Source organism: Salvelinus namaycush, chromosome 12, assembly GCF_016432855.1.
Source record: "Salvelinus namaycush isolate Seneca chromosome 12, SaNama_1.0, whole genome shotgun sequence".
Taxonomy (NCBI): domain Eukaryota; kingdom Metazoa; phylum Chordata; class Actinopteri; order Salmoniformes; family Salmonidae; genus Salvelinus; species Salvelinus namaycush.
The window spans coordinates 38,492,616-38,511,765 of record NC_052318.1 but is presented as its reverse complement, the minus strand read 5'-3'; the positions used below and the strand labels follow the sequence as shown (position 1 = coordinate 38,511,765).

At 41.4% G+C, this 19,150-nt stretch overlaps 2 protein-coding genes across 3 annotated transcripts in view; both read right to left on the bottom strand.

Moving 5' to 3' along the window:
• Positions 1–4,651: 4,651 nt before the first annotated feature.
• Positions 4,652–11,777, bottom strand: LOC120057523 (fibroblast growth factor receptor homolog 1-like). The gene is made up of 9 exons (XM_039006118.1): positions 11,769–11,777; positions 8,589–8,727; positions 8,368–8,466; positions 5,790–5,950; positions 5,525–5,662; positions 5,319–5,433; positions 5,128–5,227; positions 4,911–5,010; positions 4,652–4,767 (listed from the first exon to the last, which is right to left on the bottom strand). Exons 1-9 carry the CDS (start codon positions 11,775–11,777, stop codon positions 4,675–4,677), a joined length of 954 nt encoding a protein of 317 aa, XP_038862046.1. The 3' UTR covers positions 4,652–4,674.
• Positions 11,118–19,150, bottom strand: part of LOC120057206 (ubiquitin carboxyl-terminal hydrolase 32-like) — a 28,139-nt gene continuing 20,106 nt past the window's right edge. Inside the window, exons 22-34 of one of the 2 annotated variants that reach the window (XM_039005712.1) lie at positions 18,893–19,066; positions 18,536–18,710; positions 18,123–18,274; positions 17,901–18,018; positions 17,345–17,550; positions 17,052–17,236; positions 16,845–16,931; positions 16,633–16,753; positions 14,342–14,533; positions 13,893–14,136; positions 13,398–13,789; positions 13,180–13,272; positions 11,118–13,039 (exon numbers count right to left, since the gene is read on the bottom strand). In XM_039005712.1, coding sequence (XP_038861640.1) covers positions 12,866–13,039; positions 13,180–13,272; positions 13,398–13,789; positions 13,893–14,136; positions 14,342–14,533; positions 16,633–16,753; positions 16,845–16,931; positions 17,052–17,236; positions 17,345–17,550; positions 17,901–18,018; positions 18,123–18,274; positions 18,536–18,710; positions 18,893–19,066 — 2,313 coding nt within the window. In that variant the 3' untranslated portion in view covers positions 11,118–12,865. Of the gene's footprint in view, positions 13,040–13,179; positions 13,273–13,397; positions 13,790–13,892; positions 14,137–14,341; positions 14,534–16,632; positions 16,754–16,844; positions 16,932–17,051; positions 17,237–17,344; positions 17,551–17,894; positions 18,019–18,122; positions 18,275–18,535; positions 18,711–18,892; positions 19,067–19,150 lie in introns of both variants that reach the window. The other variant, XM_039005711.1, reaches the window with a different exon arrangement.

Genomic DNA, 19,150 nt, shown 5'->3' with positions numbered 1-19,150 from the left:
CGTTTTCTGTGAAAAAGAAGGTGAGAATCTGTCTCACTTGTTCTTTGAATGTAAATTTGTGTCAGAATTTTGGGAAAACCTTGCAAAGTACTTATTTACCATTATGAACACTGCCTATATTTTTAACATAAAATATATAATATGTTACTATTGCAATGATAACAAAACCACTGAAATGATTGTTAATTTTTTTATTCTTGTTGCCAACTACTTTATACACAAACAAAGATTCCAAAATTCTATACCAAAATTACCAATTTTTCTGATTGAATTTAATTATCTTATTGAAACATTAACCCTAGTGAATAACAACAAGAATAACATCTTCATGAAGCATTATAATAAGATATTTTCAGAGTGAATATAATTGCACTTAAATTGTTTATTTTTTGTATTATTTTAATTTTATTTTTTGTATGTTTGAGTATTGTTAATACCTGTGTTTGGTTTGCTAGACATGTTTGATGTAGCAATGTAAGTTGATTTTTGTATTATGATTTATTCATTTTTAATACAAAAAATACAACAACAAAAAATAATAATAATAAATAAAGAAAATTTTAAGAAAAAGTAGGCGCAGCTGCAGGCCACTGACAATGCAGACCTAGGATCAGCGTTACATTCCTACATTTAAACCTTTGCTGTTATGGAAAACATTTTAAAGCTGATCTTATAACAGTGTGTAGGGGCTTCGTCCTCTGTAAATAATGATAGTCAGACAAGCCAAAGATCAGAGGTGAGTAGTGTACAGAAAATATGTTATTTAGATGTAATTTACTCAAGTAAAGGTAGCCCTCTTAAGAAACTACTCGTAAGCATAAAGTAGTATCTGGTCAGAAAACTACTTAAAGGACAAGTCAGCCCCTTTTAACATTTGGTTGGTTATTATGAAGCATTTTGTGATGTCCAACACAGTTTTAGTGTAATTTTATGATTTCATGTCTATTAACTGTTTAGTGATGAGGAAAACCGGAAATTGCTTCTCTGTGACGTTTTTGAATACAATCCATGAGGTGACTTTAAATTATGGACAGTCATTTTCAGCGATTTATAATAACCTGTCTGTAGTTGTGATTATAATGGAACTCCCTGCAATTTGTTGCTCAGGCTGTCTTTGTCTAATAATATCTGTAAACTGGGTGACTGAAGTCTTTGACAATTCTTTGGGCTTCCTCTGACACTGCCTGGTATAGAGGTCCTGGATGGCAGGAAGTTTGGCCCCAGTGATGTACTGGACCGTAGGCACTGCCCTCTGTAGTGCCTTACGGTGCAATGCCGAGCAGTTGCCATACCAGGTGGTGATGCAACCAGTCAGGATGCTCTAGATGGTGCAGTTGTAGAACTTTTTGAGGATCTGGGGACCCATGCCAAATCTTTTCAGTCTCTTGAGGGGGAAAAGGGTGTTGTCGTGCCCTCTTCACAACTGGCTTGGGGTATTTGGACAATGATAGCTTGTTGGGGAAGTGGACACCAAGGAACTTGAAACTCTCGACCCACTCCACTTCAGTCCCGTCGATGTTAATGGGGGCCTGTTCGGCCCTCCTTTTCCTGTAGTCCACGATCAGCTCCTTTGTCTTACTCACATTGAGAGAGATGCTGTTGTCCTGGCACCACACTGCCAGGTCTCTGATCTCCTCCCTATAGGCTGTCTCATCATTGTCGGTGATCAGGCCTACCACTGTTGTGTCGTCAGCAAACTTAATGATGGTGTTGGAGTTGTGCTTGGCACGCAGTCGTGGGTGAACAGGGAGTACAGGAGGGAACTAAGCATGCACCCCTGAGGGGTCCCAGTGTTAAGGATAAGCGTGGCAGATGTGTTGTTGCCTACCCTTACCACCTGGGGGAGGCCCTTCAGGATGTCCAGGATCTAGTTGCAGAGGGAGGTTATTTTTGAGTCTATTGCAGTTGGTTGATGACAATTACATGAACATATATTCAGCATAATGCAAGCATTATCATATATTTACAACCCGAAAGTAATGTGAAATGTACTCATAATTTATGACATACTGTAAGCAATATATTTAGACTAAGCTTAATCTGGGCTTGATAGCCAGCTAGCTAAGCTAACTGCAGGCTAACTAGGCGGAGCGTTGCATCATGGGAGACGAAATGCACCCTAGGAATCGTAATATGCTGTAGAGGGCAATACAGAAGCTTAAAAATGACAAAAACAAGAAATCGTGCAGTAAGACTGTTAAGGATTTTATGTATAATGACTAAATGATGTATACATTTAAAAGTAATGATAGGACTGTAACTAACAGAATTCTACCCTGTCTGATGAAGAATGTTTATACATAGGCAAAGAGGAAGTCTTAACAGACAACTTGTGACCACTGTGAAACTAACAGGAAATATGTCTCGTCCCCATCCAGGGAGGGGAGAAACCGTTGGGCTTGCAGTAGATTGTGTAACATGTTGTAGCATATGATAAGCAATGTAGGCATAGGAGAAGACTTGTAAAACAGCATTGTCATTGTCAGAGAGGAGGAGGGACATTTATGACGAAATGTGAGGTATATATACCTATGTGCATGGTATGATTGGCAGAGCTCTCGGGAATAAACATTCGGACTATTGTGACTGGCCTCTGTTTCATTTCAACCAGAACCTTACAAACTCTGGGCTACAGAGAGTATTTCATTGAACTTCAGTTTATGAACCTGGGGAACATAATTCCCTTAACAAAGACTAACAAAGAAAGGGCAACAAATGTTTAGCAAATCTTACAGCAGTACTAATAACAGCATAATAACTGGTGATAGAGTGGCAGAATTGCCAACTAACAAATTTAGTTTGGTAATTGTTATACCATATGGTAAACTGTAACAGCAAACAGAAAGAACAACAACTTAGTGTAATTGATTTGACATTCATTTATTATTTCAGCCTGCCAGCACTATGACCAGCACCAGTTGTTGACAGTGAACATAATGTCCCTCCCGGGAACATGCTACTTCAAGTACAGCCCACAGAGAGTAACTAGAAAAGTAATAGTGACTAGTGACCCTTACTTAAAAAGATTGCAGTCTCCGTGCAGTTTAACAGCAGTTATTCTGAAATTACTGCGTCCAAAATACCACAGTCGACTGCAGTTGCTGCACTTGTACTGCATTTTCAAAACTGCAGTCTTTTTTTGTAAGGGGAAAATGTGCTTAAAGATGCACTATGCAGAAATCGCTCTGCCATTTACTGGTTGCTAAAATTCTAATAGTTTGCCTAATTGAATTTTATGTGACAAAACAAACACGTTTAGTTTAGAGAATCATTGTACCATCTGAACCGCTGTGAAATATTTTTTCCATAACCAAAAATATTGTATTTTCAACTGTTTGAAACTGGTGTACAAAACCAAAAATAAAAGACACAAAAACGAAAGTAAAAAATGGGGAGCATAGAAATAGCTCACAAAGAACAGATCTACCGCTTCTTAGACATATCATTCTTAGACTTGCTTTCAATTAGAATGACAGATCTATAACTCACATTTCTATGTGAATTTTTGTTGGGTCACCCAAAAAGGTACATATTGCAGCTTTAAGTACATGTTACTTGTAGAGCGTTACTACCCACTGCTGCCAAAGATAGGCATGGGATTGGGTCTCCAGACTGTCAAGCAGTGTTTGTGGTGTCTTTTTTCAAGAACTTAGCTGGCTAACTAGCTACTCCCCTTTATTTCAATTCCATAAATCTTAGTAGGCCTAACCCTAATTCTTGCATGAACCTCTGGACAAAACCCTGAGTCCTGGGCTATGCTACACATAAATTGTTTTAAAGAATGTCAAAATCACTAACAATTGTAGCCTATTTAATGACATGTACAGCTTTTCTAACACACACAATGAAAATGTTGCATTGGAACCAAATCCTGTGCACCAGTTAGGTACTGTATCATGTGAATAATGTTCTTATTATTTGTACCTGAGGGGATCTGTAGGCCTTTTAGGATGCATTATTTTATATCGTTTCATTGTAGTAGACCTACTACCAGTGGTGGAAAAAGTACCCAATTTTCATACTTGAGTAAAAGTAAAGATACCTTAAAAGAAAATGACTCAAGTAAATGTGAAAGTCACCCAGTAAAATACTACTTGAGTAAAATTCTAAAAGTATTTGGTTTTAAATCTACTTAAGTATCAAAAGTAAATGTAGTTGCTAAAATATACTTGAGTATCAAAAGTAAAAGTATAAATCATTTAAAATGTCTTATATTAAGCAAACCAGACAAGACAATTGTCTTGTTTTTAAAATTTGCTGATAGCAATGGGCACACTCCAACACTCAGACATCATTTCAAAACAAAGTATTTGTGTTTAGTGAGTCTGCCAGATCAGAGGCAGTAGGGATGACCAGGGATGTTCTCTTGATAAGTGTGTGAATTAGACAATTTTCCTGTCCTGCTAAGCATTAAACATGTAACGAGTACTTTTGGGTTACAGGGAAAATGTAAGGGGTAAAAATTACATTATTTTCTTTAGGAATGTTGTGCAATTAAAGTAAAAGTTGTCAAAAATATAAATAGTAAAGTAAAGTACAGATACCCCAAAAAACTACTTAAGTAGCACTTAAGGTATTTTTACTTAAGTACTTTACACAGTAAAGGGAAAAAAACAGATTTTGCAAACATGCACATCCAAACATGTTATGCTACTTGAAGTGACTTACACATATTTAGTCTCCGTGAAGGAGAGTGGGTTGGATTTGACCTTGGTCGCCAAATTCAATATTGGCCATTAGGACTCCGTCGTCCACTTTGACGTAATCCTGCAGTGCAGACAATATACAAACACAAGGAACTGCATGAAAAGGTAAAATGTTGCATGCCCAGATTGCCTCTTAAATAATTTGAATCCACAGAGAAGGATATGAGATGCAGAAGGAATGCTAACTGAAGAAGCCACACTTACTTCATCATCCTCCAGGATGTTCTCCAGGTCTCTGACTATGTCGTTGAAGGAGGGCCTTTGGGTGTTCGGCTCCAGCCAACAGTCCCTAATCGTCTGCAGTCTAGAAGTAAAGGGGCCAATTTACTAGCACACCAGTATCATGCAAATAGACAAAAGCAGTCGATATTCATGGAAATATTACATGTAAAAATGAACCAGAAAGGGGACCATTTCTCACATCTCTGGCCTACATGTCTCTGGGACTGAGTTCCTTTGTCCAGAGCAGACATAGTGCACCACCAACTCTGGAGCCTCCAGGTTAGGATATGGTAAGGTCCCTAAGATTAAGATGAATCATTAATGACTCATTATTAACACATTAGTGAATACATTTCATTCAGTTCATCTCAGGTGCTCTTTCCATCTTACCAAATGTTTGCATCTCCCACAGCACAATGCCAAATGCCCAGACATCCCCTTTGAAGCTGTAGTAGTTGTTTTTTCTGAAGTACTCTGGGGGATACCAACGCAGGGGCACACTTTGCTGTGAACCGAAGCACAAAGAACAGCCAAGTTAGAGATAGCTTTATGCTCTGGTCATAATGTCTGGGTGACTTCAGTACAGTCCTCCTCACCATGTAGTCCCCTTTGCAGCTGCTGCGATAGCTCCTTTTGTGAGTCAGGTCTTGGGCCAGTCCAAACTCTGCCAGCTTCACCTCTCTGGGAAAATGGTTCACCATAATGTTCCTCAGGGCTAGGTCACAGTGCACCACCTGGAGTATGAACAATTGTGGAACAGAACTGATGGGGACTGTAGTCAAATATGTATGTGTGGTGACCACAGGAAGAAAATTGAATATATGACATTGTTGATGGATTTTTAGAATTATTTTAATGTACCATTTTAGAGCACAGGTGTCTCATTGCATGGGCAATGTGATATGCTGCTGTGGTGAAGAGATTTTGCAGTTGACTGTCCCTGCTCAGTTGGTCTTGATTCACTTGAAGGAAACTGCGCAGTGTCCCACTGCTCACCGACTCTAGGATCAGCATGTAAGGAGCTGGAGTAAAGGGAAATAAAACACACACAAAACCACCTTTCCACTTTTTGCCATGGGACAAGATGCAGAAACAATCAATGCTAAATAAACGATACTGAACAAAAATATAAACGCAACATGCAACAATTTCTAAGATTTTACTGAGTTGCAGTTCATACAGTGCCTTGCAAAAGTATTCATTCATCCCCCTTGGCGTTTTTACTATTTTGTTGCTTTACAACCTGTAATTTAAATGGTTTTTATTTGGATTTCATGTAATGGACCTACACAAAATAGTCCAAATTGGTGAAGTGAAAGGAAAAAAAATAACTTGTTTAAAAAAAAGTGGGAAAAAATTGAAGCCCCTAAATAAGATCTGGTGCAACCAATTACCTTCAGAAGTCACATAATTAGTTAAATAAATTCCACCTGTGTGCAATCTAAGTGTCACATGATCTGTCACATGATCTCAGTATATATACACCTGTTCTGAAAGGCCCCAGAGTCTGCAACACCACTAAGCAAGCGGCACCATGAAGACCAAGGAGCGCTACAAACAGGTCAGAGCCAAAGTTGTGGAGAAGTACAGATCAGGGTTGAGTTATAAAAAAAATCTGAAACTTTGAACATCCCACAGAGCACCATTAAATCCATTATAGAATATGGCACCACAACAAACCTGCCACCCACCAACACTCACGGACCAGGCAAGGAGGGCATTAATCAGAGAGGAAACAAAGAGACCAAAGATAACCCTGAAGGAGCTGCAAAGCTCCACAGCGGAGATTGGAGTATCTGGCCATAGGACCACTTTAAGCCACACTCTCCACAAAGCTGGGCTTTATGGAAGAGTGGCCAAAAAAAAGCCATTGCTTAAAGAAAAAAATAAGCAAAGACGTTTGGTGTTTGCCAAAAGGCATGTGGGAGACTCCCCAAACATATGGAAGAAGGTACTCTGTTCAGATGAGACTAAAATTGAGCTTTTTGGCCATCAAGGAAACCGCTGTCTGGCGCAAACTCATCACCCCGAGAACCAATCCCCACAGTGAAGCATGGTGGTGGCAGCTTCATGCTGTGGGGATGTTTTTCATCGGCAGGGACTGGGAAACTGGTCAGAATTTAAGGAATGATGGATGGTGTTAAATACAGGGAAATTCTTGAGGGCAACTGTTTCAGTCTTCCAGAGATTTGAGACTGGGACGGAGGTTCACCTTCCAGCAGGACAGTGACCCAAAGCATACTGCTAAAGCAACACTAGAGTGGTTTAAGGGGAAACATTTAAATGTCTTGGAATGGCCTAGTCAAAGCACAGACCTCAATCCAATTGAGAATCTGTTGTATGACTTAAAGATTGCTGTACACCAGCGGAACCCATCCAACTTGAACGAGCTGGGGCTGTTTTGCCTTGAAGAATGGGCAAAACTCCCAGTGGATAGATGTGCCAAGCTTATAGACATACCCCAAGAGACTTGCAGCTGTAATTTCTGTAAAAGGTGGCTCTACAAAGTATTGACTTTGGGGGGGTAAATAGTTATGGACGCTCAAGTTTTCCATTTTTTTTGGTCTAATTTCTTGTTTGTTTCAAAGTGGTAGGCGTGTTGTGTAAATCAAATGATACAAATTATACAATTCCAGGTTGGAAGGCAACAAAATAGGAAAAATGCTAAGGGGGTGAATACTTTCGCAAGCCACTGTATGTTATATGGATGTCACATGACTGGGAACACAGATATGCAGCTGTTGGTCACAGACACCTTTAAAAAATGGGCCTCACAAAAGTTTCAGGTCTCGTCATTGTATTTCTGTGCATTCAAATTGCCATCGATAAAATGCAATTGTGTTCGTTGTCCATAGCTTATTCCTGCCCATACAATTACCCCACCGCCACCGTGGGGCACTCTGTTCACAATGTTAATATCAGCAAACCACTCACCCACACAATGCCATTCACGTGGTCTGCGGTTTTTAGGTCAGTTGTACATACTGCCAAATTCTCTAAAACAACGTTGGAGGCGGCTTAAGGTAGAGAAATGAACATTACATTCTCTGGCAACAGCTCTGGTGGACATTTCTGAAGTCAGCATGCAAATTGCACCCTCCCTCAAAACTTGAGACATCTGTGGCATTGTGTTGTGTGACAAAACTGCACATTTTAGAGTGGCCATTTATTGTCCCCAGCACAAGGTGCACCTGTGTAATGATCATGCTTTTTAATCAGCTTCTTGATATGCTACACCTGTCAGGTGGATGGATTATCTTGGCAAAGTAGAAATGCTCACTAACAGGGATGTAAACTAATTTGTTCCCAACATTTGAGAGAAATAAGGTTTTTGTGCGTACGGAAGATGTCTAGGATCTTTTATTTCAGCTCATGAAACATGGGACCAACACTTTACATGTTGCGTTTATATTTTTGCTGAGTAGTATGTGACTCCTACCCTGTGTGATGTTCCAGTCTAGCAGCTGCAGCACGTTCTTGTGGGTACCCAGCTTCCTCATGATGCTCACCTCTCTGGCTACTCTCCTGTGAGTAGCCCCTACAGATGGTGAGGGTTGGAGGGCATTACTCTGTGATTGATATTATTGTAATGATTAAAGTGCAATGTCTCTTTGGTATTGATGATGAATGTGTTAGTGAGCTTGATGGATGTGTCCTAACCCTCTTTGATAATCTTGCAGGTGACAATGAAGTGGCCCTTGCAGGTGCCACATATCATCTTAGCCTTGTAGTACACCCCTTCCCTCCCTGCCTTGATGATATGCTGTAGACCTAGCCCAGACGTGTTGAAGCAGGAACCCTGGGAAATTAGGTCCACACTGTTACACCATTTCACAGCTAAATTCAAATATGAGAATGTTTTTTTTTACACCGTTGCTTTTTCTACACAGTAAGTTTACAGTTTGCCGTGGTCTCCAGAGAGACCTAGAAGCAGACTTGGTTGTCTGCCTTTCAAGGGGAGTGGTTAAGCTGGTGTCCTGTGACTCTTGTCCCAGAGTGACGGAGACAAGCTCTCGTGTGGGATGGCTTCTAGCCTCATGCCCCAAACACTTCCTCAAGGTTAGGGGACTTCTAAATGGGGGGTTAGATGGAGGAGCTCTGCCCAATAGACCCTCAACACCCTGCAGCTCTCGAATGGTGTGAATCAAAGTACGATACCTGGAAAGGATATGAAGCATGTTAGTAGTATTATACACTACCAGTCAAAAGTTTGGACACACCTACTCATTCCAGGGTTTTTCTTAATTTTTTACTATTTTCTACATTGTAGAATAATAGTGAAGACATCAAAACTATGAAATAATACATGGAATCATGTAGCAACCAAAAAAAGTTTACTTTTTCGGGATCGATGTTCTGTCTCCACGGGACAGTTGAGCTAATGTAGGCTAATGCGCTTAGCATGAGGTTGTAAGTAACAAGAACATTTCCCAGGACATAGACATATCTGATATGGGAGGAAAACTTAAATTCTTGTTAATCTAAATGCACTGTCCAATTTACAGTAGCTATTACTGTGAAAGAATACCATGCTATTGTTGGAGGAGAGGGCACAATTTTGAACATGAAAAGTTATTAATAAACAAATTGGGCACATTTTGGCAGTCTTGATACAAAATTTAGTTAAGAGTTAAGAGTTAAAAGAGTTAAAAGTTAAGAGAATGCCAAGAGTGTGCAAAGCTGTCATCAAGGCAAAGGGTGGCTACTTTTGAAGAATCTAAAATACAAAATATTGATTGACTTGTTCAACACTTTTTTGGTTACTACATGATTCCATTTGTGTTATTTCATAGTTGTGATGTCTTCACTATTATTTTACAATGTAGAAAATAGTAAAAAATTAAGAAAAACCCTGGAATTAGTAGGTGTGTCCAAACTTTTGACTTGTACTGTATGTTATCAGGTGTATTTGGTATAGTAAGGTTGCATCCAGTATGGAACAGTTTCATCTACTGCCGATACTGTATTTAGGAAAGGTACAAATGTTTGATATCTTTACAAGTGGTGTAAGCTTACTTCCTCATCCACAGAATTGCCATTAAAATGACAATGGTGACAGTAAACCCAGAAATACTGATTAGAATGTAGAACATCCCGTTTAATCTGCCACCTGAGAAAATACATGTTCACCAGTTACATCAGAGCTTGAGAAACTGTCAACAGTAAGCTTTCCATCTCACATTATATATGATTACACGACTCACCTACTATAGGATCTGAGAATTTATGACCAAAATCATTTGTTATATTTGAGTTCCTGATGAGGGAAGTTTCTGTGTGATTATTTGTTGCATTCCGATATGACATTTTTCTGTTCTTGAGTGTGTATGTTGCCTTCATCTGAGGACTAAAGAGCAAAAATATGAAATGGTATGAAACAAATTACATTGAAAGGGTTCTAAAGTAGGCAAAGAGCTATTACTTTTTTCAGAGTTATACACATTTAAATTGTATGGAGAAAGAGAGTACACCTCACCCCCAGTGCCCAAGCTGGTAAGATATTCAAGCAACTTCTGTCCAAATTCATGTGAAATATTTTCTATTGCAACCACTGAGATGACCACTTACACTCGTTCTTCACCTCACTTTGTTATGTGGCTTCCTGTCGTCCCTCACTCACAGGAAGGAGCGGCTTTGTCATCAGCATCACTATGTCTCGCCGGATAAGTCAAGCTTTCAAGTCATTCTATATTCATGTACTTATATGAGTTGTTGGGTGACAACGGCAGTTGGTTAACATTTTACAACTGGCCACTAATCATTTCTAATGAAACATGACCATATTGGACTCCAATATGATTAACGGTTATCAAGGGAAGTGTGTGTCAGATAGTGCTATGGGTGGGAGGCATTTTCATGCTGTGTTCTGATGCACAAAGCTCACTTTCACCAACAGTAAAAAGGTTTGAGTATAGATTGACAAAGCCCACACAGAGTTCGAGGCTGTAAGGGAGGTGGAGATGACATGGCCTCTTTGTGGTTTCCTTTGTTTTCAGAAATAGTACTAAAATGTATTTTCTCCTGACAGTTATTTGAGCTGTGCTTATCGAAAGTATGTGGCCCTGAGAATATGTTGTCTAGCTTTACCTAGGCTGCTGGACATGTTATTAAGTTATGACCAATATAAAATGTACATTCCATCCAATTGCTCATGTTACCCATCCTGATAAGACTGTACATGAAAAGGGACACAAAAGCTGTGTATTTTATTGGCTGCCTGCTTTAATAGTTAGATAACCTAATCACGCCATATACAAGACAGATCTTTACAGTTCATATTCCAATACATCCTTTTTCCAAAAGTATTTATGTACAATACATGTTCATTTTCCCACATGGGTCAGTGCAAAGTAAATTTAGACTATAAACATTTTAGAAAATTACATTAAATTAATAATAAATCAAAAGAAAACATTACAACTAAATAGCCAAAAATAAAAAAACATTCAGTAGTAATCACTGTATCAAGGTTTTCAGAGGGACAATACTGAAAATGACCACCGCAGCAGTTAGCTAAGGTTAAAAATGTAAAGACATCAGAATGCTTACCATACTACCATCATACGTCAGGTAGAGTGGGTAGGTTTCTGTCCAGATGTTATAATCAGTAATTGATTAACCAAATAAAAGCATACACCTCAACAAGCCTTTAAAGACAGAGCAGAAATGAGAGTTGTGGATTGTAACAGATGTAGCTCAGGGCCTAAATAGTTAGATTTTTGTGTCTTCATACGATTAGATTAATTGAACTCCTAGTGACAATGTTTCACAGTGCATGTCAACATAGCTACAATAAATACATGTTTTCCGAAGCGCGTGGGGGAAAAGCTATCTATTCACTTGTCGCATAACGGTAAGGTGCAACCACTCAAAACTGTAAGAAATGTCCCTCTGCCTAAATCAAATACATCATACCTATGGCATTCAGAAAGATGCAACATTATCCACAACTTATGCTCTTTGAAGTTGTGATCTCATTACTTGCATAAAGAATTGTGTTAAATTGGGCACAATAATAAAGAATGACATGGCCTACTGGTAGCTACTATAATGAAAGTCAACTGTTGATGTGATAACATCACAATGTTGTAATGGCACAGACTGATATGTTGTTGGAATGGACCTGCACACAGAATGGGACAAGAAGACGCTACAGGAAGATTGTCTCAGATAGGTAAAGGGGTCTGAGGCTTTGTTCTTAGCAGACCTGGCATGATGAACACCAAAGACAGATACATTGCAATGCAAATACATGAATGTAGTTCAGCAACACTGAATTTAATCCAGGCCTATCGGTCCGGAGTCTGACTCCTTTACATTTGAAGACAACAAAAAAGGGTATTTTCTAAAGAGACATTTTAGAATTGTGACTATGGATTTGACTACTGTCCAAAGCAGGGTATGATGAGGTAGTGAACACTTGCTTCTACTGCAATCATTTTTTGTAGATTTCAATGAGGGGGGGGGGGGGGGGGTTCAGTTACATTTCACTAGATCAATTGTATTATAACATCTTTAACTACAGAGAATACCAATCAAATGTGTCTAGTGTCTACACATATTGCCACTGGCATTGGTTTACAAACAAACAAACACACACACACACACTTGTCACATCTGGCCTAGGACCAGCACCATGGGCCTAAGCATGGTCACCCTCCGACAAGGTGTTGATGCTGAAACAAACCAATACACAGCCCTCCGTTTTGTTTGACATCGCTAGCGCGAAATAACTTGAGTACCATTGCTTGAAAAAAATGTCTATCCACTAAGAAGAGGTGGTGTAAAAATGGTTTGTGGTCCACTTCTAACCACCAGGGATGATTTCTAAGGTTCAGCTCATCTCAACCTGAGAGATTTCAGATTCAAATAGGAAGGTGGTTTTCTAGCACAAGCATGTCGATGAACCAGCAGCACATTGACACATCAACAGTTCATTACTGAAGAACACAGTACTTCTTATAATCAGACTCAAAGTCCTCGTCCATGCTAGTTGTGTCAGCCATCTTTTTGCCGTCAGTTTTGGGCATGAACAGAGAATAATCCACTCCCTGCTGCTCGTAGAACAGGATATAGGCAGAGTCTGCATCAATCTCCTCTGACCGCAACTCCTGAACACAGAAAACACAGTGCGGCTTGGTTTATACTTGTGAACTTCAAATAACTGAGTTATAGATGACAAATGGACAATGCATCACATACCAGAGATTGTATTCCAAAAACAGCATTTCAAACTCATGACTTCCCTTACCTTACAGCTACTGTCGTTGTAACAGTACCACTTTTCATTTGGGTTTTTGGCATATGTCACATAGTGGCCTCCTCCAAGGATCCCTGAATGGCACTGCAGACACAAAAATGATTGGTGGTTAAGAGGATATTTCAGGTGGTAGATAGTCACTTTGCACTCCTGTGTCTTCAGGTTATAAGAGCAATATTCTTAGAGAAAAACTAATATTTAATACTTACTGAAATTGCATACAAGTTGTACATGGGGTCTAAGCAGATTTTGTCTCTTTGGTCCTGGGAGGCCTCCAGATCTATGCTGTCCTCGGTGTAGCCATTGCTCTCCAGCTCAGACACAGACGTTGTGTTGTCACAGTCCCTGGCCGTGTCCTCTCCAGAGGTAGAGTCGCTTAGGCCCTCTCCCCTGCTCCCCATCCCCACCCCGCTGGCCTCGAGCTCCATGGGGCTCTCCCTGCCACTGTCCAGACTCTCTTTACTGAGGGATAGCTGGTACCTGCTTTCCAGGGGCAACACCCGTCCACGGCCCTGCCTCCTGTCCTCACTCTGTGGGCTGCAGTTGGGGCTGACATCTCTGCTGAGGGGAGTGCTGGCCATCCTCCCTGAGCACAGAGACTCTGAAAATAGAACATACTTTCATAGATGAACACCAGCCTCTCTAAAGGAATAAGTGGGATGTGACAGCTACATCTGAAACCCCAGTCAAGACTCTTTACAAACCTTTCCCATTGTTGAGAGTTAGGGTGGGGTTACAGACAGTGTCTCCACCCCCAGATTTTGATACTCCTCCCTCTGTGTCGTGTAGCTCCTCCCCTAGCCCGTCCCTCCAGCTCTGTTGGCTTTGGTCTGCATCTCTCGGGGTCAGGAAAGCACTGGGATCAAATGTCTCCCTGGGAAACCTCACAATCTTCTGGGATTTGATCCACCGCCCATTCATAAACTGGAAACGTTTTAAATGAATAATCTGTAATTCAAATGGACAGAATAAAAGCATATTAGAGTGGGTGATGTCCTGTGCAGTCTTGCAATTCAGACATGGCATTCAAGCTGTTGGACTGGGGGTTTCTTTCTTTCTCTTTGCATAGGTTTCAACTGTTGCCCATAGACACTAAGATGAATAGGGAGAGGACTGGGGAGTTAATGCAGAGGGAACGAGCTGTATGTCTGACCAGGATGGGCGGCAGCCTCCACAGGTCCAGTTTCTTAGTGGCCAGGCGGTGGGTCTTGCACTTGGAGCAGTAGTAGAGCTCATCCTCTCCCAGCTCCTCCTCACTGGTAAAGGCCTGCAGACAGCTGTCCAGACTGATGGGCTCTGCCTGGGCCCTGCGACTCTGTTCCACACTGGGGTGCTCCTCCACGATCTACAGGACACACTCATTACTTAGTCTATGTCGTTGTTCCATTAGATATGGAATAAATTAGGCATGTGCATCTTTCCTTTTCAGGACGATTCGATGCATGGGCTCCCAATACAGAAACGATAAGTTTTAGTTTGAAATTATTCGGTTTGATTAGAGGAACGAATCGATGTGATACATTAACATTGGTTGCATAAACACATTCAGTAAAATCTGCTGCTGATGGGCCTCTCTGAGCTGACATCTGTCTGTCTCTGTGTGTGTGTGTCTCTGTGTGTATATATAAATGTATGTGTCTATGGCAATGGTATTTAATGTCGGGGTCGCGATCGGTGGAATTGCCGTTGGGTCGGCAAATAAAAATGGTTTTTTTTGGGGGGGGAGAGATCAGTTGAAAAAATAAAAGTACAGGTTATTTTATGGGACAATATACAAACGTTAGTGAGAAAGTTAATTTAGTAAATGTATGTATTGGTTCTCTTAAGATGAACATGTAATGAATTGAAGGTTATTTGTTGATGTGAAAATCTATTTTTTTAAGACAGATTTTAGGGGTGTGCCATTAGATTTGGGTTGGGGGGGGTCGGCAGAATTTCCGACAGAAAAAAATGTGTTCCCCGCTGAAAATGTTTGAATACAGCTGGTCTATGGTGTATATAGGCACCTGACCTGAGCCGTAAGGGAAACTGGGCATCTGCCACCCCACTATCAGTTAGGGGGTGCAATGCTTGCTTTTTGTTCCCCCCCACTTATGATCTGAAATCAGCATCAACCACTAATTAATGTCCTTTTTGCAGATTAAAGTGTTAGAGCTAGTAATGCATCAATATTTATCTTACATTTTCTATGACATAACCAATTAATATATAGCACAACTTTGGATTTCACCTCTGTCTCATAATCGAATGGTTTAGACTGTTTGGAAGTTGACAGACTCGGAGTGAACTTCCCTTCTCTCGCTTCGACCATGTGGGTAGCAAAAGTGATTGCTGTCCTTGTTATGAAATTATCAACTTTACCCTGAATATCTAAAAATGACAATACATTTATTTTTATTCAACCTTTATTTAACTAGGCAAGTCAGTTAAGAACAAATTCTTATTTTCAAGGATGGCCTAGTGGGTTAACTGCCTTGTTCAGGGGCAGAATGACAGATTTTTACCTTGTCAGCTCAGGGATTCGATCTTGCAACCTTCCGGTTACTAGTCCAACGCTCTAACCACTAGGCTACCTGATTCACCAATATGCATCGGTCCCCGGTCCAAGTGTTTAAGATGCATCGATCCGCAGGACCACAAACTGATCCAATGTAGCATGCGTCGGTCAGAAAATCTATTCAAATGTTACAAATCGCAGGTCAAATAACATTTTATTTTTCTTACCTTCTGAAAATGCCTCATCTTTTGTGACAACTGATGCGTCCTCTCTCCTTCAGTATTGAACTAAGCATGTAACTGTGTTAAGTCATTGATCTACAAGTCATTTTGCATGCAGAACCCCAGGCAATAACAGTAGACTAGTCAAACTGCGCACTGTGCCCAGCTTCACTTGTAGACCAACAAGAGGAAGACTTATTCCTGATCTGGCACATCTGCGTGTCACCTTCAGCATTTATATGTTTGTAAAATGGCTTGTGCAATATTAGGCTTTATTAGTTGAGCGACAACCAATGTAATTTGCTAGGTTATTCTTATCAAATGCGCTGTTGAATTTCTTTTTCCCGGAGTAAAAGTAACCTAAGCTACTGCCAGGGAGACTACGCTCATCTGGCTATAGGTAGGCTACATGCTGATCGGGACTTACATAAGATTTTATTTCAGTTGTTCAGGTTCACCATCAGCAGTAGTTTTGATAGTTTTGGTTGAAACAATCAGTATGTATTGGGAGTCCCATAGGGTGGCGCACAATTGGCCCAGCGTCATCCAGGTTTGGCCATGGTAAGCCGTCATTGTAAATAAGAATTTGTTCTTAACTGGCTTGCCTAGTTAAATAAAGGTAAACATTTTTTTTTTTTTTAATCATTACATCCCTAGAATAAATATATTGATATGACCTCTAGGGTCCCACTGCTGTGTTTATCCCCAGCCTCATGTCTCTCTTACCCTCTCCTGAGAGGTCTGGTAACGGAGGTGTAGAGCAGTGGGGTCCCAGTCCACAGCCATGAAGGCATTCCCCACAGCAGCCCTGTCATCGTTACACTCCACTGTGCAGCCTCTGCAGAACCTGTGGGGGACACCAACAGAGGGTATCAATTAACGCCTTCTCCATCTTCAACCGTATTGTGATATGTTGTACTGACAGGGCAGACAATTACCTGTACCACGGACACCAGGCGCAAGAGTTGCCATCTCTCTGCACCACGCGCAGGGTGAAGGGATACTGGTAGCCCATGCTGTCATCACTGTGTGTTCACAACAAACAAAAACACACAGAACAGTATCACACACCTGTGCCATTAGGATAAGACTGAGCACTGCAAAGCCACCTGACAGAACACACAGAGTGGTCTGGAGAGACTGACCAGTCCTGGGCGTGGTTGCTGGCCTCCTGAGGGGGTAAGGGACTGGCCAAGCGGGACACCTGGGTCCAAACAGCGTCATACAGGTCCCTGGTCCTGGTGTGGACTGTACACGGCACGATCAACGGCATCCCAAACAGACTGGGTCGGTTTTTCTGACTGGACAGGAAGTATAACTCTGCCCGCATCTACAAAACAAACAAAAACAGTTTAGAAGTGAGCATTATATAGACTTTGGCTAATCTTGATGCACTGATAATCTTGTCTCCATCTTTAGCCCATCCTGCAGTTCTCACCATCTTCCTATGGATGGCGATGATGTACCCAGCGAAGGGGCTGTCCAGAGGGTGCATCACGTGGCCGTTGGGGAGACCATTGGCAAGGCTGCCCTCTGTGACACAGGGCACTACAGTGCTGGGCATGCCCTTGGGGATCATTCCTAGTTTCAGAGAGTTACTCTCAGTTACCTTGGCAGCATTCCCATTTGCTAGCGCTGGAGCTTCTGGAGACGACATGAAGAACAAACAGCTTGTCAAGTTGTCAGTGAAGGCTTAAATAAGACATAACAGCAGTGTTGACAGCTACTGTGATGGTCATTTAGCTTTGTTATATTGTTCCGTGTCAAAGTAGCTACCTTTCCATCACTTATCTAAAACCTGTGCATTTCTTGAAATTCTAAAACATTCTTGGTTGCTACTATGCATTCTAAATCCCTTTCATCACTTCTCACTGATTGCTTTTAAAAAGAGCCTTATATGACAAAGGCTTTGATTGAATAACTTAACAAAAAAATGCCTTTGAAAAGAGAAGAATAAACTGATAAACAGAAGAACCAAATCGGTATACCATCACCATCTGTTTGCGTGGGGGACGACACCACAGATGTGGATACGCCTGACACCGGGATCTCAAACGCACACAGAAAGCCGCTCACCGCCCGACGCACTTTCTGGTTGTCCAGTGGAAAATTCTAAAAATTGGGTAGACAGACTTTCACTAGTCTATGTGCATATGAACAGAGTGATGGTTGGATGGACAGTGATGAGGACAGATGATGGCTGGTGATAGCTCTACCTTGATGTTAGAGGCATGGACTTCAGCCAGGAGGATCTGCTCAGGGTTAAGGCAGCAGAGTTCACTCAGGAGTCTCTTCAGGCCTGTGTACTTCTCATCCGCATTGAGCCGGAGGCCATACCGCACTGGGCATGACCCATCCAGCTTAATGACTGGACAGAGGAAACAAAGACAAGTGTTGCAGAGGCACGGGATCCAATATACTTTCTCTCACAAGACAACAGGAACAAAGGAGCTTTCTATTCAAAACCACACTTTTACTGTAAAGCTCTGAGGCTAGCACAGGAAAGGGTGGACAGGCGACAGACATGCTGAGACAAATATCTCCAATATGATGGTAATCTTTGATGTTTTGGGAAATATTTTCTGGATGTTGAACTGTAGTACTGTATACACTGCATTATAAGGCTCACCTATGATCTCCAAGTGCATGGAGTTATCCATGGGTAGGGGGAGAGAGAGGAAGTTGAAGGGGTCGAAGCGTGCACTGACATGGCCACAGGTCTTGCACTTGACCTGTGACCTGAGCTGGCCATGGAACAGATCCACCACAATGGAGCGGTTCCTCCTCAAGTGATTCTCCCACGCCTGGGGGAACACAACACCACATCCTCACACCAGACAACTTCTAGCAGTTCAAGATGGCACAGAAAGCTAATATTACACCCACAAATCATTTACACTCAACAGATACATGAGGTAATTCACCCAGGGCCTGGTTTCTGGATTGCTCCACTATGAAAATAGGAAAAGTGTCTATGAACTCTGACCTCAGAAGCCACCTCCCAGTCCGGCCGCCCGTCGCTGTCCTTCAGCTCTACGTAGGGTTTCTCGTGAACGCGGTTCAGGTCCTCGTGAAGGCCGTCCAGCAGGAAGGCCAGCAGCTCCTGGGAGTCCTGCTGCTGGAAGCCATTGAACCGCGGGGCGTACTTCGCTATCGTCCACTGACGGAAGGGACAGGGGAGAGACAAGGACAGAAGGGAAAATACAACCATTTGACTCTTGTTTTTTAGGTTGAAAGACTGTAC